Source organism: Pongo abelii, chromosome 1 (genome assembly GCF_028885655.2).
Source record: "Pongo abelii isolate AG06213 chromosome 1, NHGRI_mPonAbe1-v2.0_pri, whole genome shotgun sequence".
NCBI lineage: Eukaryota > Metazoa > Chordata > Mammalia > Primates > Hominidae > Pongo > Pongo abelii.
Genome location: NC_071985.2, coordinates 209,118,931 through 209,144,244, shown reverse-complemented (window position 1 = coordinate 209,144,244; position 25,314 = coordinate 209,118,931). Strand labels below are relative to the sequence as shown.

The window sequence follows — 25,314 nt, the reverse complement described above, 5'->3', positions numbered from 1 at the left end:
GTAATGATATAAAATATGGCACATCCAAAAATAATGAGTTATTTGACATTTAATAAAAATGATAAATTAGGTATGCCTGACAGGGAAATGTGTTCGCAATATGTTAAGTAAAAAAACAGATTATCAAACAGATGGTAATCTTATTTTTATAAAGTAAATTAACATTTCCATTGATATGTAAATTTATGGACAGAAAAATGTTTGCAGGAATAAGAACCAAAGTGTTTATAGTCATTATCTCTGGGTTATAGAATTAAAAGTGACTTTTCTATTATGGTGGTGGTGTTATTGTTATTTTTATTTTTCATTTTGTTCTCATGCTGCCTTGTCTAAGATATTATTATTTTTATCTATATATATTCCCTAGTTATTCTACAATGAATATATGTTTGGTAATCATTTTATAAAGTAAAAAATTCCATGCCAGGAAGTCTGAACCTCACTCATAGGTGATGTAAATTAACTTTTTATAAATTGAGTAAGTGAAAATGCCCTAAGCAAGTGAGCCAGTTAAAAGAGTTTCATTGAAACCCCTCTGGGAAATTGAAGACTCTATTGACAAGATAGCAAAAAGTATTCTCTGGCCTGTATTTCTCTTGTAAATTCTGATTTTGGAATGTTGCTTTTCTGCACAAGGTGGTGGCAAGTTAATACTTTAAAGGGAATAGCACAGCAGGTTTAGACCTTGTCAGGTCAGTGTGATCGGGCCACCAAAGTATCCAATTCAGGGCAGCATTTTGTAAACCAGCAAAGCAGCCAGATTAACCTTGAGTAGTAAAATTCCAGTTGTGGGTCTGGAGTGTGGCTTTGTCACGGATATTGTTTTTCTGGTTTTGTTTTGGGGCAGCAAATGGTTGAGTGTCAGAAGTGTCCTGGGGCCCCCCTGGCTTGTGCCCAAATCATGTCCGCTCCTGTGAACTTTCCTTACAGGAAAACCTGATCGGCGCCCTCTTGGCGATCTTCGGGCACCTCGTGGTCAGCATTGCACTTAACCTCCAGGTAAGTTTCAGTTAACCAGCACTGTCTGGGGGCAGAGACACAGCAGACAAGTCAGGGTGTCTTATCCAGGTCCAGCTGCCTCCTCTCTGCAGGGCCTTGCCTACTGCATCCCTGGGCTGCACCTGGGACAATACCTTGCGGGCCATTCCAGGATTTCTGTTGATTCAGTGGCTCCACTCCATCCCGCCCTCGCCCTCCTAGCCAGGTCCTCACTGTCTCTCCTTGGGCTTTGCAGTGATCTCCTGCTAGCTTCCCTGGCTCTGGTCTCATCCTCTCCTCTTTGCCTTGCCACAAAGCTGCTGGAATTACCATAGTTTTGTCAAATTCAACTCTAATTACAGCACTGTTCATTACTTAAAAGCCTCAGGGATGCCCTACAGCTGCTGTGGACCCTCCTACTGACCTCCAAGTCCCCTCAGCCTGAGTTCACAAGCAGCTGTGGTGTGGAGCAAGTTGATAGCTAAGGAGCTTCTCATGGGGGCACCAGGGAGCTGGTGCTACTGGCATGCAGGCACAACTGGGGTGTGCACTGGGGGAGCGGGATGGTTAATGCCCCTGGAGGCTGCCTTCTGCCAGCAGGGGTGGGAGGCAGGGAATAAATGCCCCAGGCTCTTATCCTCTGCTAGGATGATTCTAAGGTGAGATTCACAGGGTTTTTCAGAGGGTCCCCTGTGGGACTGAGCCCGAGTTGCCCACGGGACTAGTTCGCTCATGAATGCACCTTTCATCTCTGTTCCCTGCCTCACTTTCCCCCTCCCTTACTTGTGCTCCCTGGAATCGTCTCATACAGACTACCTGCTCCCACATTCTTGTCTCAGGGACTGCTTCTGGGAAACCCAAATAAGACTTGATACCTGCTAACAGGACGAATCCCACAGCACACTGGCTGGCTTCACTCCACCAAGCACTGCCCAGCTTCTACCTGCAGTGAACTGCTCTCCCTCCCTGGAGCAGGCAGGAGACTGTGATCCCTGTGGGCACATGATTGTGCCTTGTTCACCTGTACTCTATGCATCTCAGCTCTGGGATGTGTATGTTTCCGTGTGTCGCTGACACCATGTGATCTCTTAGCTACTTGTCTGGTTCATTCTCTTCTCTCTCCAGGGCAGCATCTCTGGTTATTTATCTGCTTCCGGGCAGCCCACATCATGATCCTCCCCAAATGGCAGACTTGGCCCTCTAAGTCAACATGACTTTCTAGCCTGCTTTAGTTACCGCCTCAGTTTCTATGTCCCAGGTTCACATTTCCCCCAGAAAGAATATTGACCATGCTTGAGCCATGTATCCACCCCAGGGAGAGCAAGGCCCACTGATACCCACACAACTGCCCAGCGAGAGCTGCTGGCATGTAGACAGGAAGGAGTGTGCCAAACACTCGGGCATCCAAACGTGGGGAATCCTGGAAACTGCAGAGAGAGGCAGGAGGTCGACCCAAGGGCCGGGCCAAGTGGGATCCTTAGACTATGGCTCCCACCCTGAGACTGCATTGCCTGTGACGTGCATTAGAAATGCCTGTTTTCAGGCTCACCCACATCTCTCTGAGACTAACTCAGGATGAGGCCCAGGCGGGTATTTTGACAGAGCTTCCCAGGGGATTATAAGGATTCCCAGCCTGTTGGAGAACTACTGTCCTAGAATTTAGATCTAGTATTTAGATCTCTACTGTCTTACTCTTCTCTAAGTCAGGACTCCACAAGAACCTGACAAGTCTTCCCAATTTATTTGCAAGTCTGGGGTAGATTTAGGGTACCTACATCGTAGCATTTTTTTTTCCCAAACATCTGAGCAAATTGCATTATTTCTTGGGTTTCTAGAAGTACTGCCACATCCGCCTGGCAGGCTCCAAGGATCCCCGGGCCTATTTCAAGACCAAGACATGGTGGCTGGGCCTGTTCCTGATGCTTCTGGGCGAGCTGGGTGTGTTCGCCTCCTACGCCTTCGCACCGCTGTCACTCATCGTGCCCCTCAGCGCAGTCTCTGTGATAGGTAAGACCAGGGCTGTCCCACCCTCCCCTGGGGTGCTCCCAGCTGCGTGACCAGAGTGCCATCACCAGGATCAAAGGTGCCCATTGAACAAACCAGCTTTAGCTTGGATAATAATAGCCTAATACAAAGGGTTTCAGACACACCAGGCCCTGTAAGTGCTTACAGATATTAATTCTGCTAATCCTCCAGCCACATGTTGAGGGAGATGTTGTTGTTATCCCCATTTAACAGATGAGGAAACTGAGGCACGGGGTAATGAAATTACTTTCCCCAAATGACACAGCTAGTGAGTAGTAGGGCTGGGATATGAACTGGGCTGTCTGGCTCCAGGATCTGTTTAAGATTCAAAAGCTTTTTAGACTTGCTTTTTATTTCTAAAAGAAGAAGGAAGATAAACCTTAACCCATGCATCTTTTCACCATCAAGATACATTAAGCTTGTCACTGAGTGCAGTGGCTTGTACCTGTAATCCCAGCTACTTGGGAGGCTGAAGTGGGAGGATCGCTTGAGGCCAGGAGTTTGAGACCAGCCTGGGCGACATGGAGAGACCCCCATCTCTACAAAATGAAACAAAAAAAAAAAAAAAAAAAAAAGAGAAAAACAATTAGCTGGGCATGGTGGTGTGCACCTGTGGTCCTAGCTACTTGGGAAACAGAAGCAGGAGGATCCCTTAAGTCCAGTGTTTGAGTGCTGCAGTGAGCTTTGATTACACAATTGTGCTCCAGCCTGGGTGACAGAGCAAGACCCCATCTATTAAAAAAACAAATTAAGCTTTTGTAGGGTTTGGGGCCAGGCCAGGCTGGTCTCAAATTCTTGAGCTCAAACTATCTGCCTGCCTTTCCTCCCAAGTGCTGGGACTACAATTGTAAGCCACCACACCCGGCCATTAACTTTCTTATCTGCTGGCTTTCTATGATTTCTGTAATCACTGAACCAGTGTTTCAGAACATTTGAACCAACTAAAAGACAAGGGAGCTTTAATGTTCATGAGAACACAAGCAAAACAGAATTAGAAAAAAAAAAAATTCTCCTTAAAGAAAAGATATTAGTAGATTAGTGAACAATAGCTTTTTTGTGTGCATAGCAGCCAGGACAACGAACTTGCTTTGAAATATTCCTTTGCGTTTTGCTGGCAAGCACTACTCTGCCCAGATGCTCTTCTCTGCTCTTAAAGGAGAAAGTCATATTTTGGGTTTTATTCCTCCTTGAGTTAAGAGGTTCTCTTCTATGCAAGGGATGGCAGATGCATGGTAACTATGTGCCCCTCCCTTCCTGTGCTCAAGGCAGACATCATTAATCAATCATGGCACTCCTTCCTAGAGAGCATAGATGAGGCCTCAGAATTCTCAGTGCTTCCAACAGTCACTACCAATCACCAGGAGTTGGCAAAGGAGCAGAAACCTATTTACTTTCCCTGATCCTGTTATAAGGCCCTGTTTTTCCTAACCAGGGTTGGTGAACTGGCAGCTTACAAAGTGAATGAGGTCCTCAGACATGGTGTGTGTTTTTTCCCACACAGTATTTTTTAAATGTAATTTGAATGTCTTTAGCTGAGGCAAGTAGTTTTCCAGAGTCTCAGCCTTTCCCTGTTGTCTTACTCCCAGACCATTTTCTATGTTTGTGTTATGTTACTCCCCAGCCCCTGTATGTGATCATACCTGTAGCCTTATCACTCTGCTCTGCCCACTGCGGGTATCTCCAAAGGGCTCCCAAACCTTTTTCACAATGAGAAATAAGTGTCTAAGTGACTGGTGCTTTAAATATTAGTCTTCGAATTTTAATAAGGTTCAAATAACCGAATTTTTTTTTTAAAGAGGCCAAGTTATAATGATAAAACTTCAGATATCAGCCACTGGAAATTAAGGGGCCCTAGAGCTTCTGAAGCCATCCAGTGAGGTGTAATATTAAAAATAGTAATGAGGATATCTATGACTAAACCATCACTGCTCCAGGTACTTTTAGTAATAATACTAGCTTAGTTATTGAGATTGACTGTGTGCCAAGTGGCTTACATATATCATTGAATTACCCCTATCATTCAGAAAAGTAATTTTCAGTGGTGTGCTGGTAAACCACCTCTCAGAGAGACAAAGGAGAAGAAAAAGAAGAGGAGATGGAGGGATGGAGAAAGGGGATGGAAAAGTGGAAAGGAGAAAAGGCAGACCTGATCTGTAGCGCTTGCCAGTTTGTATGGTATAGACATTATTACTCTTACCGTGGCTGATTTCAAGCTACGGATGGTTTTCCGAGTATTCCACAAAATATTTAACATTCTATGAGCTGGTGCCAGCTGGATCTAACACCGTATTTCATAGGCTAGAGAACTGAGACTCAGGTGAAGTGACATATCCAAGGACACACAGCCAGAAGAGGCAGAACTAGGGTAGTGAGTGATCCAGGTCTGTTCACAGTGACTGCCAGCCCTATCCTTTCGGGCAGTCCCAAGGGTGTTTGAGTACATCTGTGAACGTGGAAGAGCCAGGGAGAGGAAAGAGCCGGGGGAAATGTCAGAGGTGGGTGTTACAGTGGAAGAAGTAAGAGCCTGGCCTCCTGCAGTCCTGGGTTCAAGTCTTGCCTTCCCCTGCCACCTTCATGATCTCAAGTGGGCCCTTTACCTCTCTCAGCTTCAGTGTCCCCATTTGTCAAATAGGAATAATGAGAGTACCCACCTCCAAGGGTGAACATGTCAGAAATAACTTGTGTAAATTGCCTGTCACACAGCAGGTACTCAATGCTTCTGGCCTTGTAGGAAATCCTCAGGAAGGAAGGCTCCTCTCTGAGCCTCCCTTTCCTAGATGGAATCACACAGGAACCAAGCTCTTGGCAGCATGAGTGACAGGTTAGGAAGTACCAAGCTCCAATGCAAAGGAACCACCCAGAGGGCATGGGTGAAGGGATGCCCTTTAACTGACAGCAGCCTCAATTCCCTTTTCTTTGTGCTTCATTTTTCAGCTAGTGCCATCATAGGAATCATATTCATCAAGGAAAAGTGGAAACCGAAAGACTTTCTGAGTAAGTTCAGTGATTTGAACTGTGTCCTTAATTTTGCATGAACACTTTTTATTAATTGTAAAAACAGTTCACTCTAATTCAGAGGTTATCTCCCTCCTGCTCTCCTCTGTGGTTCTATGTTCTGCCCTCAACAGGCTCCTCAGAGCTGGATTTTTTAATCAGGGGTTCTCAAGCCTGGCCCACACATCAGAATCATCGGTGAGGCTTTTAAAAATGGACTTTTATCCACCCCATTGGATCAATTTTGAGCATCTATTATTGGGATTTTAGGAGGCCTAAGAAACCCTCTGTCTCCCTGACCGAGTTCTAAAGCAATGGGAGTCAAACACAGATGATCAGAAGTCATGCTTTACTCCTAATAAAAGCTAGATTAGAGCATTTTAGGTGAGCTAAATTAAAGCATAAAGCTGCTTAGGTGAGCAGCCAAGGGAATGTTCTTGCACTCTCCCCACAGGACCCTCCAGCTCCCAGTCAGACCTTGGGCGGGTCCCCCCAAGAAACACTTGGATTTACAGAGTGGAGACACTTAGCCAGAATTATTGCCTCACATAGTTTGGGCCAGAAAAGGAAGAAAAAGATCAAAGCCCCAGTATTTAATTTTTTATTTTTTTAAGTAGATTAGCTCCACCCAAGTTGAGAAATGTAGACCAATAGGGCAAGAGGCAGAAGTGTCACTTTAATGGAGGTCCCTCCATATGGAAACCCAAGGAGTGGGGAAGAAGCATTCCCCACAAAACACCTACTAAGTGCCATGTTGTGTTATAGGTGCTGGGGATACAGCAGTAGGATAGATGGGGCTTCTGCTCACAGAGATTATAGTCGTGTGTGTGTGTGTGTGTGTGTGTGTGTTGGGGGAGGGGAGAGATACAATAAACAAGTAAACAACTAAATGAAATAATTTTAGATTATAGTGAGTTTTTCAGAGAAAATTGAACACTTTTGGGGACTGGGGAGATGGGAACACTTTTCTAGACTGATCAGGGTCAGACTCTCTGAGGAGGTGATTTTTCCCCCTAACTTTTATTTTAATTTCAGGGGTACATGTGCAGGATGTGCAGGTTTGTTACATAGGGCAATGTGTGCCATGGTGGTTTGCTGCACAGATCATCCCATCACCTAGGTGTTAAGCCCAGCATCCATTAGCTATTCTTCCCAATGGTCTCCCTCCCCCAAGCCCCCACCCTCCAACAGGCCCCAATGTGTGTTGTTCCCCGACCATGTGTCCATGTGTTCTCATCATTCAGCTCCCACTTACAAGTGAAGACATGCAATATTTGGTTTTCTGTTCCTGCATTAGTCTGCTGAGAATAATGGCTTGCGGCTCCATCCATGTCCCTGGAAAGGATATGATATCATTCTTTTTTTGGCTGCATAGTATTCCATGGTGTATATGTACCACATTTTCTTTATCCTGTCTGTCATTGATAGGCATTTAGGTTGATTCTATGTCTTTGCTATTGTGAATGTGCTGCAGTGAACATATGTGCACATGTATCTTTATAATACAACAATTTATATTCCTTTGGGTATATACCCAGTAATGGGATTGCTGGGTCAAATGGTATTTCTACCTCTAGGACTTTGAGGAATCACCACACTGTCTTCCACAATTGTTGAACTAATTTACACAAGGAGGTTATTTTTAAGCCCAGATCCAGGTGATACTAAGGAGATTGCCATCCCCAGGTCTGCGGGCCGGGTTTTCCACATACCAGGAGCCACAGGTGCAAAGGATCCGAGGCAGGAACAAGCTTGGTTTGTCTAGTCTCAGTAAGGCTGTGTAGCCAGAGGGTAATGAATAAAGTGAGAGGGCGATCAGTGAGACATGTAGGCCTTATGTGCCATACTGAGGAGTTGAGGAGTGACGTGATGGTGGCCCAAGCTCTGTCCTCGGAGATTCTGAGCTCTGGGCTGGGGCCAGGGCATTGGCATTCTTATAGAGCTCCCCAGGGTGAAGTGTATACTGATGCCTGCAAATCACTTTGAAATGCATCCAAAATAAGATGGATTAATGCATGGATAGAGAGATGGATAGATATGTGAGAAAACAAGTATAAAGGTCAGTTTAGAATCTAGCTGTTGGGACTATGGGTACTCACTATATAACTTTTTGAACTTTAATATATGTCTGAAAATTTTTCAAACAGAACTTCGGGGAGAGAAAATTTCCAAGATGTTGTGGATATTCAGCCAAGTTTGGGGACCTCTCTGAATCATTGATATAGAATAAGATCAAGATGGGACCAAGAGGCCAAAAAAGAAAAGAATTTTACTCTAAAAAAAAAAAAGCAGAACTTTGCCAAAAGAAAAAAGTGGAGACTTTGGAGCTACTGCCAAGAAGACCAAATGACAGACTAAATTTCAGTAGTCTTAATGATGGGGCAGGGGGTTAGGGCTGGTTCTAAGACCAGTATAGAAGTTTGCATCCCTTTGGGAATACTCTAGGTAGTCCTAGGATGAGAGCCATGCTAGTCCAAGCAGTGCCCTATGTGACTTGGAAAAAGAAGGCCCCTCTGGGCATCTGTAGTTTTGTAGGCACAAGCCTTGATGAGCAGAGCATGGGCTGGATTTTAGCCCATCTCACCTATTCAGCCAGGTGCCCTTGTGCAGTGAGTAACCTGCACAGCTGAACATGGCTGTCTTACCTGGAGTTCCATTACATTCAGCAAACATTCACTCAGTGCTAGACCTGTGTTGGACACTGCAGGTGTGGAGATGAGTAAGACCCATCCCTGCCTGAAAAAAACTTTAGATAACACACTTACTTTGTTGAGTTTAACCATGGCTCATTCATTCATTGAACAATTGAACAACCGTTTTCTGAGCACCTCCTACATTTACAAGGCTTAGTACTGAGAATAAAGATAAAAGACATTTAACATGGTTTCGCATTTTCTCTAGACAGTGGGATGAAATAGGCAAAGTTAGTTCTATCCCAGAAAAGTCCAGAGGCCTGTGGTCACCATAAGTGTGGCTTAGAACTCTCAGCCATTTTTTGGCTTCCTGGGGCTGGGCTGGACCTTGGAGGCTTTTCAACAACCTTACAGAGTTCAATAGGAGTGTGACAGGACTCCAGGGGAGAGACAAGAGCCATGCCACCTGGACCACTAACAGTCTCTGACAGGTCTGTGGAGCAGAATATTGATAGTAATTATATAGTTATTATATAGTTCCCTTGGTGTTAGGTTAAATAGCCAGTTGGGAAAGGATGAGGTAATTTTTAAAAGGTATGTGTTGAGCTCTGAAGGCTTGCCCTTCTGTTTTATTTTATTTGGTTTTTTAGTTTGCCCATAAAGTGATTTTAGCTTTGAAACGTTACCTGTAAAATGCACATTAAAATCACAGTGCAATACCATCATGGCTAAAATGAAAAAGACAAAATGTAAGTGTTGACAAGAATGTAACTAGAACTGTCTTACTCTACTGGTGGGAGTGTAAATTGGTACAGCCACTTGGGAAAAACATTTGACACTAACTACCAAATTGAACATCCACATATCCTATGGAGGAATTCCACCCCTCATTTTATACTCAACAGAAATGCATACATGTGTTTCTTAAATGACATGTACGAGAATGTTCACAGCAACATTATTTTTTATAACTCCAGGCTGGAGACTCCTCAAATGCCTCCCAGCAGTAGAATGGATAAATTGTATTGCATTCACACAGTGGATGACCTTACACAGAACAAATGAACTGCCACTGTGCCCCACAATGCAGATGAATCTCAGAAACATCATGTTGAGTGAATACAGACAAAAGAGATCACACTGTAGATTCCATTCATATAAAGCACAAAGCCAGGCAAAGCCATCAGTGCTGTTACAGGTCAAGATAGTGTAACCCTGAGAGTGGGGTCTAGCAATTGAAAGGGTAGGGTCTAGTGATCAATTTCACAAATGAGAAATTTCAGTATCTGGCTAATGTTCTCTTTCTCCATCTGGGACCTGGTTTCATGAGTGTGTTCACTTTGGGAGAATTCCTCAAGCACTTTTTGTATGCATGTTATACTTCGTTAAAGTTTTTTATTTTTTTTACATTAAGTGTTTTTTTAACAAAATTAAGGAAAATCATTTATTTTTTAAAGTAAAGAAAAACCAAAAATACAAACAATACCAGGTCATGGTATGTTGCAGGAGAAGGCTATTTTTTCGTGGCTGAGAACGTGTACTGTATCTTGGGCCTGTTGTTGCAATGAGTCTGTGACAGCCTCTCTTCCCCGCAGGGCGCTACATCTTATCCTTTGTTGGCTGCGGTTTGGCTGTCGTGGGTACCTACCTGCTGGTGACATTCGCACCCAACAGTCACGAGAAGATGACAGGCGAGAATGTCACCAGGCACCTCGTGAGCTGGCCTTTCCTTTTGTACATGGTAAGAGAAGCCTCCAATCCTTCCCCCTGAGATGGCAGGAGGGAGATCAAGTCCTAGAAACCAGAAACGTGAATACCCAGCAATAGGGGATTCCGTGAGTTGTGGCTCATTTTACCAGCATGAAAGACCGTACTTCTGGAGAGTGAACAGCTCATGGCGAAATGCTTGTTTCATTTATGTAATATCAAAACTCTACTGGTGGGAGTGTAAATTGGTACAGCCACTTGGGAAAAACATTTGACACTAACTACCAAATTGAACATCCACATATCCTATGGAGGAATTCCATCCCTCATTTTATACTCAACAGAAATGCCTACATGTGTTTCTCAAATGACATGTATGAGAATGTTCACAGCAATATTATTTTTTATAACTCCAGGCTGGAGACTCCTCAAATGCCCTCCAGCAGTAGAATGGATAAATTGTGTTGTGTTCACACAGTGGATGACCGTACACAATGAGAACGAATGAACTGCCACTGTGCCCCACACAGTAATATCAAAACCATTATGATGTCAGTTTTATTTTTTAGAGGCATGTATAGGTATATAGTCATGTAATATATCTATGAAGGCCTGGATGGGAAAGCAAATTCCATCAGTAGTTGGCTCTGGAAGATAGTGTTATGACTCAGTTCTTATTTCCTCTTCATCTTTATAAATTGTCCAAAATGTCTACAGTAACCATTTCAAACTTTTATGGTAAGGGGAAGAAAAAGTTAAAACTGTAAACCATTTAAGAATGTTATTTTATTTTTTTTCCCCAGTATCACACTGCTGATAGAAGCCCAGGAGACACGGGAAATTTTGTCTCCTAACCCCTCCGCCAGAGCTCAGTCCTCTGCCCCAGTTCTATCCCATTTTAAGTCTATAAATCAACTGATTAAGGAAAACATCTAAAGTATGTGATAAAGCTACTGGTACGTTCTTGTTCCATGCCCTGCACTGTGCTAAACACATTTTTATATATCATCTCAGATTCTCTTAACCCTATAAAGTAAATGTTCTTCCCATTTTATGGATGAGAAAACCAGGGCTCTGAGGGGTTAGCTGACCTGCTCAGAGTCCATAAAAGCAGAGTTGGATTTGAAGGCCGGGCCCACCTGGCCTCAGGTGCCATCTTCCTTCCCCGTGGCCTGCTGACAAAGGTGTTCACTGTTTTCCTCTGACATAAACAGCCTGGTCTCTGATTGAGTCTAGAGGCCCTGGAACATCCTTTTTTCCTCAGATTATCCACAAGGCAGAGGATCACTTCCCCTGAAATGGGGGCTGTGTCATTTCCCAACTGGCAGCCAGCCCCAGCATGTAGTTGGTGACAGAGCAAAAGACCGCCTCCTTGGGCAAAGCTTTACGCCAGAACAGGCCTTTCACTCAGAGGATTGAAGCCCAAGACTTCCTAAGTGCTGTGTGGCCTTAGCCAAGTCGCTTTCCTTCTCTGTTTCCCTCTCTGTAAAGTGGCAAGAATCTCTGGACTTAGAATTGCTATTGGGAGATCCAGGAAGTAGCATTTAAGTCACCCAGAAGGTGGTAGATGCTCAGTGAATGATTCTGTTGTCTTACTTCATCATGACTGGGAGGCAGTGCTGCCAGCTGGAGAGATTTGGCCAAACCAAATTCAGTCAATATTTATTGAGCGTCTGCTATGTGCTAGACACTATGGTTATAAAAAATAAATGAGACATGCCCACAGAACTCACGGACTGTTGGGAGGCACCACATATGCACAGCCATCTCATGATATAATGTCCAGTGCTATTCCAGTGTTCATTTTAGAATCATGGAGAATGGGCCACGTGTGGTGGCTCACACCTGTAATCCCAGCACTTTGGGAGGCCGAGGCAAGAGGATTGCTTGAGCCCAGGAACTTGAGACCAGTGTGGGCAATGTGGCAAAACCCCATCTCTATTTGGAAAAAAAAAGTAAAAATTAGCCGGATGTGGTGGCGCATGCGTATAGTACCAGCTACTAAGGAGGCTAAGGTGGGAGGATAGCTTTGAGCCCTGGAGGTCAAAGCTGCAGTGAGCCATGATCAAAGTACTGCACTCCAGCCTGAGTGACACAGTGAGACCCTGTCTCAAAAAAAGAAAAAGAAAAAAAGAATCATGGAGAATGGCTGAAAAATTGGGACCCCTCAAATGCAGGCACAGTGGTTGGGAATGTTGATGATTGATGGCACATCCACTTGAGGAAGTATTCTGCAGCAATTAAAGATAATTATGACAACTTCACAAAACATGAAGATTGTTTATGGTAACTAAAAACAGCCCAGTACAAAATTGTGCATTCACTATAATGACAACTCGATAAAATATGGATTCACTGGAACAAAGACAAAGAAGAAACAGGGGGAAATGAAAGCAGCTGTGTTTTATGGTCTCTAATTAGAAGGAATGTTTTAAATGTTTCAAAATGCCCATTAATGTTTCTGTGTTTTTTTTATACTAAATCAGCTTTGATAAGGGGTTTGGGATAGGCAAATGGGACTAAGCTGTTGTCAAAGTTTTCTGCTTTAGTTGCACTGGGCGCTAGGGCTGGCTTAACTTCTTGGGAAAGTGTTAGCAAATATCTGGGCTTTTAAGGGGCAGAAAGGAAAAGTTGTTGATGCAAGGAGGGGGAGCTTCTCAAACTCGGACTTGCCATCGTCTAATGGTTAAGTTTCTACTGATATAGCACCAGACAGTGTGGCCTAGCAGGAAAGTACATGGGCCTGGGAGCCAGACTGTCCAGGTTTAAATTCCTCTGTGCCATGCCATCGTGGTAGTGCCTGCTTCGTAGAGTTATTGTGCTGATTTAGTGAGTTTAATGTAGATAAAATGCTTAGAACACTGCCTGGCGTACAAGGAGATGTCATTTAGCGTAAGCTATGATTATGGGCCCATAAAAAGAATTCTTAACCCTACTTCACAGAGGGTTAACGAAAGTTTAGAGAAGTTAAGTGACTTACCCAAGGCCACACAACTAGTTTAGAGGCAGATCCAAGTTCAAACCCAGGTCTCCCTGACTCCAAATGCCTTCCTCATTCTACTCTGTTAAGCTTCACACTGGAAGCTTGGCTGGGAGCACAGGGAGTATATACTCATATTCTTTATTTATGTATTTATTTATTTTTTTGAGATGGAGCCTCGCTCTGTCTCCCAGGATGGAGTGCAGTGGCACGATCTCGACAATCCTTCTGCCTCAGCTTCCTGGGTAGCTGGGATTATAGGCAGATGCCACCACGCCTGGCTAATATATATATTTTTTTTTTTGTATTTTTAGTAGAGACCGGTTTTCACCATGTTGGCCAGGCTGGTCTCGAACTCCTGACTTCAGGTGATCCACCCGCCTTGGCCTCCCAAAGTGCTAGGGTTACAGGTGTGAGCCACCGTGCCTGGCCTCGCATTCTTGACCAAAGAGCTTGGTGAACAAGTGTCTCCCTCTTGGACCAACCCATTGTTTTAATGGGGATGCCCACGGAGCAGTGGAGTGGGAAGAAACCATCTCAGCCTGATGAATCTTGGCCCTCCAAGAAAGAGTGGATATGAGGGCAGCACATCACCCTCAAAGCTTCAGCCTCAGGACGACAGGGAATTCCTTCTCAGTACTAGCCAGGGTTTAGAGAGATTCACTCTGTGTTTCCTTTTTCCCCTGAACATCTAACAGTAGATTGGGAAATGCCAAATCATAGCTCAGTCATTCCCTTTCAACCCTGTGACTCTGATGATGGCCCAGCCCACCAGGGTCACCCGGTCTCGCTTACCTCTGTGGTCCCCACTGACCCCCCTGCTTGCTGCCTTCCACAGCTGGTGGAGATCATTCTGTTCTGCTTGCTGCTCTACTTCTACAAGGAGAAGAATGCCAACAACATTGTCGTGATTCTTCTCTTGGTGGCGTTACTCGGTAAGTTGGCATCTGGATGATTGGGTTTTGCCACCACCAAGAAGCACCAAATGGAGATGTGGGTTTTGTTTGCAGAGCTGTAGCCGCTGGACACAGAAGTTGCTTGAGACTGGCTCAGGTTGTTCTGTCTCCATCAGTGGCTCTGGGGAGCTGGGTCCCTGCTGACCGGAGGCAAACTCCTGTGCTCCAGGAGCCTCCAATCTAAAGGGAGAAAATAGCAGTAAACAACTAGCCAAATTCATAGGTTATGTAAGTTTGGGCAATAACAATTCCAATGAGGAAGAATAAAGCAGAGTGAGGATGAGGTGAGTTATGTTGTTTCAGAGATGGTAGTAGTAGAGCATGCCCCAGCGATTGAGCCCTGAAAAGATCCATGTGAAACCTATCACAGCTTAGGAATTCATTCTGATTCAAAGGTAAAACTAGATTTTGTCGTCTATTTTTTCTTTTCCTTTTAGAGGGATGGATGCTGTGGAAGAGATAGCTCCTGAATCAGCTTGAGGCTAGAACTGCATATTAATTTTTCCTTTTTTTTTTTTTTTTTTTGAGACAGTCTTGCTCTGTCACCCAGGCTGGAGTGCAGTGGTACAATCTTAGCTCTCTGCAGCCTTGACCTCCTGGCCTTAAGTGATCCCTCTGCCTTGGCCTCCCAAAGTGCGAGGATTACAGGCATTAGCCACTGTGCCTGGCTAGAACTGCGTATAATTTGATAGCTAAATAGAGCTGTGGGGAATCCATCCTTCCTGAGAAGGAGAAGCAGACAGAGGCAGAGGAGCAGGCTGGTGTCAGGGCTGGTGAAGCCTGCTACCGCGCTGCTCTTGTGTGGCCCAGGCTAGTGACCCTCCCTCCTTAAGCCACACTGTCCACTTCTCTAAAGGGGGGGCCTATGAGAACATCCAAGTCATGGAAGGGAGTGGGGGTTAAATGAGATGTGCACAGGTGCCTAATATGTGCATTTTTCTTCCAACCTTCCTACTGTGTACCCTACCACTACCACAAGCCATCAACCAAATAGATACCTGTCACCGAAGACAGGGTTTCATTAATTTTTTAACAGCTCTGTTGAGATATAATTTACATACCATGAAGTTCACCTGTTTAAAGTATACAATTCAGTGGTTTTTAGTATTTCATAGAGTTGTGAAACCATCATCCTAATCTAATTTTAGAACATTTTGTCACCCCCAAAAGAAATCCTGTGCCCATTAGCAGTCACTCCCTGTTCCCCTCTTTTCAGCTCCAGGCAACCACTAAGCTACCTTCTGTCCCTGTAGATTTGCCTTTTTGAACACCTTCATAAATAAAGTCATATGCTTTGCGGCCTGATGTGACTGGCTTCTTTCACTGAGCATGATGATTCTGAGGTTCACCCACGTAGCATGAATCAGTCTTTCATTCCTTGGTGACTTTGTTTTCAAAGTGGATGGGAAGGATCACGGCACTGAAACATCCTCTCCTCTTATGTAGGAAGGCCAGAAGGTTCTGAGGCCATTGGCCGATCCCCTTCTGACTAAGGAGGACTCCCTGATGACAAGTGCTTAAGTGGTTGCTGACGTTTGGAAACTGTAGCCTAATGGGTGAGGAGCCCGAGAGACACTGCGTGTTGGGGGTGTTGGCAGGAGAAAGCGAAATAAACCAAAGCTGAAGAATAGGAAAGCAAAGCACAGCAGCTGGGACCAGGGGCTTCACCTGGACCACTCTTGGGGGCTGTCTCTAACTCCTGTTTGGCAGGGCAGTCTGATAGTCTGCAGTTAGAAGACATTTCTGAACAGTAGGGTAGAGCGAGGGTCTCCACAGGGAGGTGAGCAGGATGCTTCGCAGGGTACACAGAGAGAATATTAGAACTTCAATCATTTTTTCTCTGCCTTTTAAATTATATTCCTGTACAAATTTTATAACGTGCCTACCATTTAAGTTCAGAGTCACATGACTAATTTGAAAATAGGTACACACATATTGGAAATGTTTGCACATATGCACAGGGGTGTGCATTCCCAAACACTGGAGAAATGTTTTTAAAAATACAAGTGACCAGCTGGGCGCGGTGGCTCACACCTGTAATCCCAGCTCTTAGGGAGGCAGAGGTGGGAGGGTAGCTTGAGCCCAAGAGTTCAAGACCTGCCTGAGCAATATAGCGAGACCCTGTTCTCCACAAAAAGGAAAAAAAAAATACAACAACAACAAAAAATACAAGTGACTGAGCACTAAAAAACCCAACAACTCCTAAGCTGTTTACACACCACATGTTTTTCTTGTGGTTGCCATGAGACTGGTAGGTTCATTGATCCACTCAGATCCTTTTGGCCACAGTGCTGGGCACTCCAGACCTCAGAGAACTGAACTTACTGCCCATGCTTGGCAGTTTAGAAGTGACATCTAGGATTACCTGCAGGGGGTTGGCTTTCCTCCCCGCTTTAGGGTGTAGTCAGCACAGAGCATGGGAGTCCATGGGAGAGGTGCACACGAGACCCAGTGCAAACAGCATCTGTCACCGTGCAAACCGCCGGCTTGACTCTGTTCCTGTTCCCTCCCCTCTGTCTCCCCAAGCCCTTTGGGGTTATAGACTGGCTTTCTGGACCTAACTCTGCATTTCCCTGAGGCTCCCCACTCGCCCTTGTCTCCTGTCTGCAGGCTCCATGACAGTGGTGACAGTCAAGGCCGTGGCTGGGATGCTTGTCTTGTCCATTCAAGGGAACCTGCAGCTTGACTACCCCATCTTCTACGTGATGTTCGTGTGCATGGTGGCAACCGCCGTCTATCAGGCTGCGTGAGTTACAAATCCTTTTCCTGCTGGGCCCCGCCATTCGGGCCGCTTCTCTTTTGGGGGCCTGATGACGTATGCTGTGAAGCCCCAAGGAGGCCAGAACATGCCCCAGGGCCTGGCATCCAGCATGGAGACAGGAGCTGCTAATTTGCTGAGTTGTCACCTGGAGGGACACCTGCCGCTTAAAAGACGAAGCCAGGCCAGGCACGGTGACCCACGCCTGTAATCCCAGCTCTTTGGGAGGATAAGATGGGTGGGTCACTTGAGGCCAAGAGTTTGAGACTAGCCTGGCCAACATGGTGAAACCCCATCTTTACTAAAAATACAAAAAAAAAAAAAAATTGGCTGGGCGTGATGGCACATGCCTGTAGTCCTAGCTACTCAGGAAGCTGAGACACAAGAATAGAAAAAAGAAAGAAATACGAAGCCAGCAGTGGATGGATTTTTCCCCACTCCCTCAGAATGTGATAATTTTGTTTTGTTTTGTTTTGTTTTGTTTTTGAGATGGAGTCTCACTCTGTTGCCCAGGCTGGAGTGCAGTGGAGCCATCTCGCTCACTGTAACCTCTGCCTCTGGGGTTCAAGCGATTCTCCTGCCTCAGCCTCCCAAGTAGCTGGGACTACAGGTGTGTGCCACCACACCCGGCTAATTTTTGTATTTTTAGTAGAGACGGGATTTCACTTCGTGGGCCATGCTGGTCTCAAACTCCTAACCTCAAGTGATCCGCCCACCTTGGCCTCTCAAAGTACTGGGATTACAGGCATGAGCCACAACGCCTGGCCAGAATGTGAGAAATTTGTGGTTGGAGGCAGCCTTACTTCCCATCTTCTCCGGGGCAGATGATCGTCTCAGGGGCCTCGGAAGCATGGCCATCCCTAGGAGGCACCTGCTTGTCTGCTGGGTTGGAAAGAAAAATTGTCATTTCTTGCCTTCAGTATATCACCTCCAAATCTTCCTGAGTGGAAGGCAAAGTGCCTCCTCCTCTTTCTAAGCATGAAGTTAAATAAAAGGCAGCAGCCTGTGGGCAGGGCCTGTGTCTCATTTGCGTCTGAGTCCTGGAGCCCAACAGAGGGCCTGGGAGGAGGAGAGGCTCTAGGAATCTTGTAGGTGACAAAACCTGTGTAGGTACACAGGACTCAGCAGCGCACGAGGCTGATTCAGCCTGGGAAGCTCAGGCTCAGACTCAAGGTCCACCAGCTACATGGCCTCCAGGGACCATAGGAACAGCTGCTGCTGGCCCGGTGTGAGCCCAGCTCTTTTCTCAGTGCTTTATGGAACCAGCTCATTTGGTCCTTACAACACTCCTTTGATGTAGAGGATATAATCCCCATTTTGCATATGAGGAACTGAGGCAGAGAGGGTAAGAGGCTAGGAAGTGGCGGAGCTGAGATCTGAACTCAGGTGTCTGGCTCCCCAGCCCATGCCCTCACCGCTCTGCTCTGCTGTCGCCTACTGAGCTTCTCCAAGACTCAGATTCTTCACCTGCTAATGAGAACAATAGTCCCTACCTAAGAGAATCACATGAAGCTCTTAGGAGAACGTCTCTAGGGAAATGCCCGGTAAACATGAGCTGCTTCTATGATTATTGGCCTTGCTATTGTTATTTTGGTTATTATTTTTGGTCCCACTACAACAATTCCAGTCATCACCTGGGAGCCCCTGCCAGTCAAAGGCCCTGTGCTGAGCACTCCAGGTGTCACAAACATGGCTCAGATGCCACCGCCCACCTCCTAAGGAGCTACTCATTCCCTAGCCAGTGCAGCCCACTGAGGGTGCTCAGCACACAGAGATGATGAGGTAGTCACTCACTGCCCTCAGGCATTCACAGCCCTGGCTGGGGGACAGCCAGTGAACAAACTAGTACAGCCAAGCTGCATGCAGTGGCTCAACCTGTAATCCCAGCTACTCAGGAGGCTGAGGCAGGAGCATTTGAGCCCAGTAGTTAGAGGCTGTGGTGAGCTGTCATTGTGCCACTGCACTCCAGCCTAGGCCACAAAGCGAAGTAAAAAAATAAAAGCAATTGAGTGGTGAGCATGGCGTAAGCAACCATGCAGAGAAAGGGCAAAGAATATCTTCCAAAACAAGGGTATTGTTTATCATAGATGGAGTGATTAGGAGGGACTCTAATTTTCTCTTTTTCCTATATTTATTTCAGTGATCACATTATTTTCAAATTAAAAAGAAATTTTGTTTAAAAGAATAATTATGACACTAAGCAGAACGTGATTAGTGCTATAAGAGTTTCTGGGGGCAGGGGTATAAGAGATGCAGGAATGGCTCTTTTTAGTGGGGTGGGGATACGGGGGGTGAGGAGAAGGGCATTTCAGGTGACAGGAGCCGTGCGGCCAAAGGTGTGAGACCATGATGGCATGGCTCAATTGGGAAATGGGGATGGGCCTTAGCTGTGTGTCTAGGGGAAGAGTGGGAATCAAGCATGGACCCCAGACCAGGGATACACGGTGCCCTGTAACATGAGGGTGGCATTTTTAGAAACCCAAGGAACGTTCCTAAATGTATCATCTTCATATTTCAAATCAAACTCTACTGTTGTCAGCTCTTAGCCTTTCCAACATCTCCACAGCCCACTGACTGGAGTGCTTTTGTGTTGAAGGTTTTTGAGTCAAGCCTCACAGATGTACGACTCCTCTTTGATTGCCAGTGTGGGCTACATTCTATCCACAACCATTGCTATCACAGCAGGTAAGGGTGACCCATTGCTAGATTTCTGTCTTCTACTTTAGCAGCAGGGTATTATCCCAGGGCAGAGGGAGGCTGATTCTGCTGACTTGTTCTTCCCGTAGAGTGATTTATGGGTTCATGGAGAATGTGCAGGATTTCCAGACAGAGAGACCCGGGCTTGTATCCCAGCACAGACGCGCATCAGCTCTGCCTACGTCACTTAATCTCTCTGAGCCTCAGCTCCACATTCATAAAATGGGAGTGATAACACTTACCTCCTAGAATTGTAATGGGTATGATCCAAATGTGCCCTACGCCATACTGTGTGTACTTTTAACAAGTTTTGCTATCTTCTAGCTCCGCAACCCCTACTGGCTAAGTGACCACAGATCTCTTCTATATAATTTTAGAGATTATGAATATGCATAGCACTGCAACATCATCGATGCTCAATAAGTGATCATTAGCATTACTGCCCTCTTTTCCTCTATTTCACCTCTAATTGTTTTTTTTCATTTTCTTTCTGTAGTGGCCTCAGAGGCTGCAATTATATAAAGCTGTTTGTTTGTTTAAATGGCATAATAGGTGACTAAAATCTTCAGAGTAAAAAATCCAATAAGAACTAAGTGCTTTCCTTTGATGAAAGCCTGGCTGCAAAGCCCTATGCTCTGCCAACGCTTAAGACAAGTGGTGCCCCAGTTCCTGTCTACACAGGAGGAACATGCAAGGTGCGCAGCTTCCAGGGCCCATGCTGTGAGCAACACCAGGGGCCATGAGGCATTGACCCAGAGCAGCCAGAAGCCGTAAGCTAAGTCAGGGTCAAGAAGCTTGGTCAAGAAGCGTGAAGTCCAGTCAAGGTTGAAAGGAATCACAAACACCATGGTTGGGTGAGAACAGAAGTCAAGGCAGGGAATCAGGAGCTCAGGAATACAGCTGGAGGCCTGTGTGGGTGAGACGATTCCCGACAAAGGCTGGCTCAGGGCAGGGGCAGTAGGCCCACCCCACTCCCATACCATAGGAGTAGACCCGCAGACAGGATTTACTGGCCACACGAGGTTAGAAAGCTCTAACAACATAAGCACAAAGCCTTGTTTATCTATCTTAAGAAACATGGAGGGGAGACGATTGTAGGCACAAACTGGTAAATAGGGTCTGTGGTTTGGTTAGTAAGTGTTCATTGTTGTTTTCCTGCTTTGATTATGCACTGTGGTTATGGAAGATATGACTGGGGAAAGCTGGAGGAAGGGTGCATGGGGACTCTACACCATTTTTGTGAGTCTAATATTATCCCCCAATAAAAGTTAAAAAACAACATGGAGATCAGAGGGGCCTAAGGTGGAAAAAAGTTGACAACCTGATCCCCTAAATGGCTTTTATTCCTTTCTTCTTGTAAGGCAGAGTCATAATAAGTTTTGATCATTTTGGTTTCCTAAATGGAAGAGAGCTTAGCCAAATCCTAGACAGACTGGCAGATCGGTGATTTGAAAACAGCTCAGCGATATTTTCTGTGATTTGCTGCTGCAGGTGCAATATTTTACCTGGACTTCATCGGGGAGGACGTGCTGCACATCTGCATGTTTGCCCTGGGGTGAGTTCTGTCCCACTTGCCGGCCCCAAAACGTTGTGTGTAGAATTCCAAGTAGGTTGCCCCTCTCTCTCCCTTATTGCTATAGCCGCCCCATCCTTTAGAGTCAGAGGAGCTGTGGGGTTTTGGAGCTTTGTCCCCAGAGGTGAGCGTTTTATTCCTCTAAGGGCTTTATCTTCCCCTTCTCTTTTGGACTCTAATCTCTTTGGCATTTCTCAAATATCACATTTTGACACATGAAAAGTCTCTCAACCGCACCTCGGATCTAAGAAATACATATTGAAGCTACATGAGATATCATCATTTTGCAAAAACTAACAGGATTAATAGTATTCCACACTGGCAAGAGGATGAGGAGGCCAGCCTATTACCACACTGTTAGCATACTTGAATGTGGGAGGAAAATTTAACAACAGCAACAAAAAATCCAAACAAGCATACTTTTTGATACAGTATTCCATTCTAATCATTTATCTTGGAAAAATGCTTCAACAGGGATGCAAAGACACATGTATGAGGCTATTTATTAATTTTTAAATTAGTTGTATAAGCAAACAATTGAAAACAATAGAAATGCTCAGTAGTAGAATACAAGCGTTAAAAAATTATGCCATATCCAGATAATAGCATGCCATGCTGCCATTTTGAAAACTTGAGGCCAGTCTGTAGGTGCTGACACAGAACCATGTCTAGAACACATTCATCAAAAAAAAAAAATCACAGGCTGGGCGAGGTGGCTCACAGCTGTAATCCCAGCACTTTGGGAGGCCAAGGCAGGCAGATTACCTGAGGTTGGGAGTTCGAGACCAGCCTGACCAACATGGAGAAACCCCGTCTCTACTAGAAGTACAAAAATTAGCCGGGCGTGATGGTGCATACCTGTAATCCCAGCTACTCAGGAGGCTGAGGCAGGAGAATCGCTTGAACCCGGGAGGCAGAGGTTGTGGTGACCCAAGATCGCACCATTGCAGTCCAGCCTGGGCAACAAGAACAAAACTCCGTCCGTCTCAAAAAAAAAAAAAAATCACAAACTTTTAAAAATGTGGCCTTGGCCGGGTACAGTGGCTCACGCCTATAATTCCAGCACTTTGGGAGGCTGAGGCAGGTGGATCACCTGAGGTCAGGAGTTTGAGTCTAGCCTGGCCAACGTGCTGAAACCCTGTCTGTACTAAAAATACAAAAAAATTAGCCAGGCGTGGTGGCAGGCACCTGTAATCCCAGCTACTCGGGAGGCTGAGGCAGGAGAATCGCTTGAACCTGGGAGGTGGAGGTTGCAGTGAGCCGAGATCATGCCATTGCACTCCAGCCTGGACAATGAGAGCATAAGTCTGTCTGAAAAAGAAAAAAAAAAAAAAAGTGGCCTTACCCTATGATCCAGCAATTTCACTTCTAGATTTTTTACCCAAAAGAAAGAGTACATCTGTATTAGTCCATTCTCATGCTGCTAATAAAGACATACCCGAGACTGGGTAATTTATAAAGGAAAGAGATTTAATTGACTCACAGTTCAGCATGACTGGGGAGGCCTCAGGAAACTTACAGTCATTGCAGAAGGGGAAGCAAACACGTCCTTCTTCACATGGCAGCAGGAAGGAGAGAAGTGCCAAGCAAAGGGGGAAAAGCCCTTATAAAACCATCAGATCTCGTGAGAACTCACTCACTATCATGAGAACAGCATGGGGGTAACTGCCCCCATGATTCAGTTAGCTCCCAGCAGGTCCCTCCCATGACACATGGGGATTGTGGGAGCTACAATTCAAGATGAGATTTGGGTGGGGAAACAGCCAAACCATATCAGTATCTGTTGACAAAATGACTCTCACATGAGTATTTATATAGTAGCTTTATTCATAATAGGTCTAAATTGGAAACAACCCAAATGTCTACCAACAGGAGAGTAGGAAAAACATGGTATATTCAGACAATGGGTTCTACGCAACAATTAAAAATAATGAGCTGTAGGCCAGGTGCAGTGGCTCACGCCTGTAATCCCAGCACTTTAGGAGGCCAAGGCGGGTGGATCACTTGAGGTCAGGAGTTCGAGACCAGCCTGGCCAAAATGGCGAAACCCTGTCTCTACTAAAAATACAAAAATTAGCCAGGCTTGGTGGCTCGCGCCTGTAATCCCAGCTACTCAGGAGGCTGAGGCAGGAGAATCGATTGAACCCAAGAGGCAGAGGTTGCAGTGAGCCGAGATCGCACCACTGCACTCCAGCCTGGGCGACAGAGCAAGACTCAGTCTCAAAAAAAGAAAAAGAAAAATAATGAACTACTAATACATACAATAAAGAAGATGAATCTTGGCCAGGCACGGTGGCTCATGCCTGTAATCCCAGCACTTTGGGAGGCTGAGGCGGGTGGATCACCAGAGATCAGGAGTTCGAGACCAGCCTGGCCAACATGGCAAAACTCCATCTCTACTAAAAATACAAAAATTAGCCTGACATGGTGGCGCATGCCTGTAATCCCAGGTACTAGGGGGGCTGAGGCAGGAGGATCGCTTGAACCTGGGAGGTGGAGGTTGCAGTGAGCCGAGATCGTGCCACTGGACTCCAGCCTGGGCAACAGAGCAAGACTCCATCTCAAAAAAAAATCAAAATAAAAAAATAAAGAAGATGAATCTTAACATTTTATCAAATGAAAGAAACTAGACATAAAAGAGTACATACTGTATGATTTAACTTACATGAATTAAAAAACAGACTAATTTCATCCATGGTGGGAGAAGTCAAGATAGTAGTTACCTCTGGGGAAGGGCTGGCATGAAATGGAAAGGGGCCCAGGAAAACTTTCTGAGTGGGATGGACGTATTTTCTGTCTTGACCTGGTTGATGATTTCACAAGTAAAATTCATTCAGCTAGACATCTAGGCTTTGTGCATTTTGCTGCTTATAAATTATACCTTAATGTTTAGAAAGTATGCTTGTTTATGTAAGCTGTAGGAAAAAGGGAAAAAAACAAAACAAAACAAAAAATAACCTGGAAGGCTATACACCTACCTGGCCAAGTGAGACCAGGAGTACAGGGACTCTCCAATTTTTATTGGTTTTTACTATCTATACTTCAGTAGTGATTGAAATGAATGACTTCAATTTAAGAAAATGTTTTAAAAGGCAAGCTTCCGAGAATCCTGTTTGAATGGAAGTGAAGAGCCATGAGAAGCTCGCCCAGAAGAGTCTAATTTATTCTGATTACAGCTCATGGAGAGTGTAGGGCATGTGAGGCCACTCCAGCTATTGTTATTCAACTTACATCTGCCCCTGCTGATCCCAGGCTGGCAGCCTCTCAGGGCTGCTTGGGCAGTGAGCCCTCCTCCTCAGCCTGCAAGCCTTTTTACCTCTTTCCATCACCTGAGCCTGAAAGTGTCCCTCCCCAACCTTGCTCCTGGCCTTATTTCTCTTCCTATCTTATCTCCATTCCTCAGGTGCCTCATCGCGTTCTTGGGCGTCTTCTTAATCACACGTAACAGGAAGAAGGCCATTCCATTTGAGCCCTATATTTCCATGGATGCCATGCCGGGTAAGGTTAAAGCCCCGTGGGTCTAGCTGACCATCCATGTAGAATGACTGCTACTTCCTGTTTAAAAAGAGACAACCAACTGCTGTGCTGTGCCTTGATTGTGTGACTGTTCTCTCACTGTCTTTTTTCTTTTCTTTTCTTTTCTTTTTAATTTTGTGCAAAAGGGTAGGCAATGGCTGAGGCACCTCGGTTGCTTTTGAGCACATCTTGCCAGTTCTGTGTCTATTTGGGGATCTTTTAAATAAAATTCTGATTCATACTCAATATAATTAGGATCTGCAGCCCCAGGCTTCATGCCTGCAAATGGAAAAATCCATTCATCTAGTTGGGATGAAATGATTAGAGAGGGGAAGGAGAATGAGTGGAATGAAATTAAAATATTATAATCTCACTCCCTGAATGCCACAAGGGAGTGGATCATTCTGGAAAGCCTAATTTCCTAGCGAGCTAAGGATTCATACCGAGAAACACAAATGTAAATGTCTGTAAGCCCTGACAGTAACATAAGCATGTGA

At 45.3% G+C, this 25,314-nt stretch overlaps 1 protein-coding gene across 1 annotated transcript in view; it reads left to right on the top strand.

The window, feature by feature from the left end:
* NIPAL3 (NIPA like domain containing 3) overlaps positions 1 to 25,314 on the top strand; it is a 56,258-nt gene that overhangs the window by 23,775 nt on the left and 7,169 nt on the right. The window contains 9 exon segments of the mRNA NM_001131681.1: positions 931 to 999; positions 2,814 to 2,985; positions 5,938 to 5,997; positions 10,226 to 10,371; positions 14,156 to 14,252; positions 16,884 to 17,019; positions 19,628 to 19,716; positions 21,220 to 21,283; positions 24,705 to 24,799. Of these exon segments, the coding sequence (NP_001125153.1) occupies positions 931 to 999; positions 2,814 to 2,985; positions 5,938 to 5,997; positions 10,226 to 10,371; positions 14,156 to 14,252; positions 16,884 to 17,019; positions 19,628 to 19,716; positions 21,220 to 21,283; positions 24,705 to 24,799 (928 nt within the window).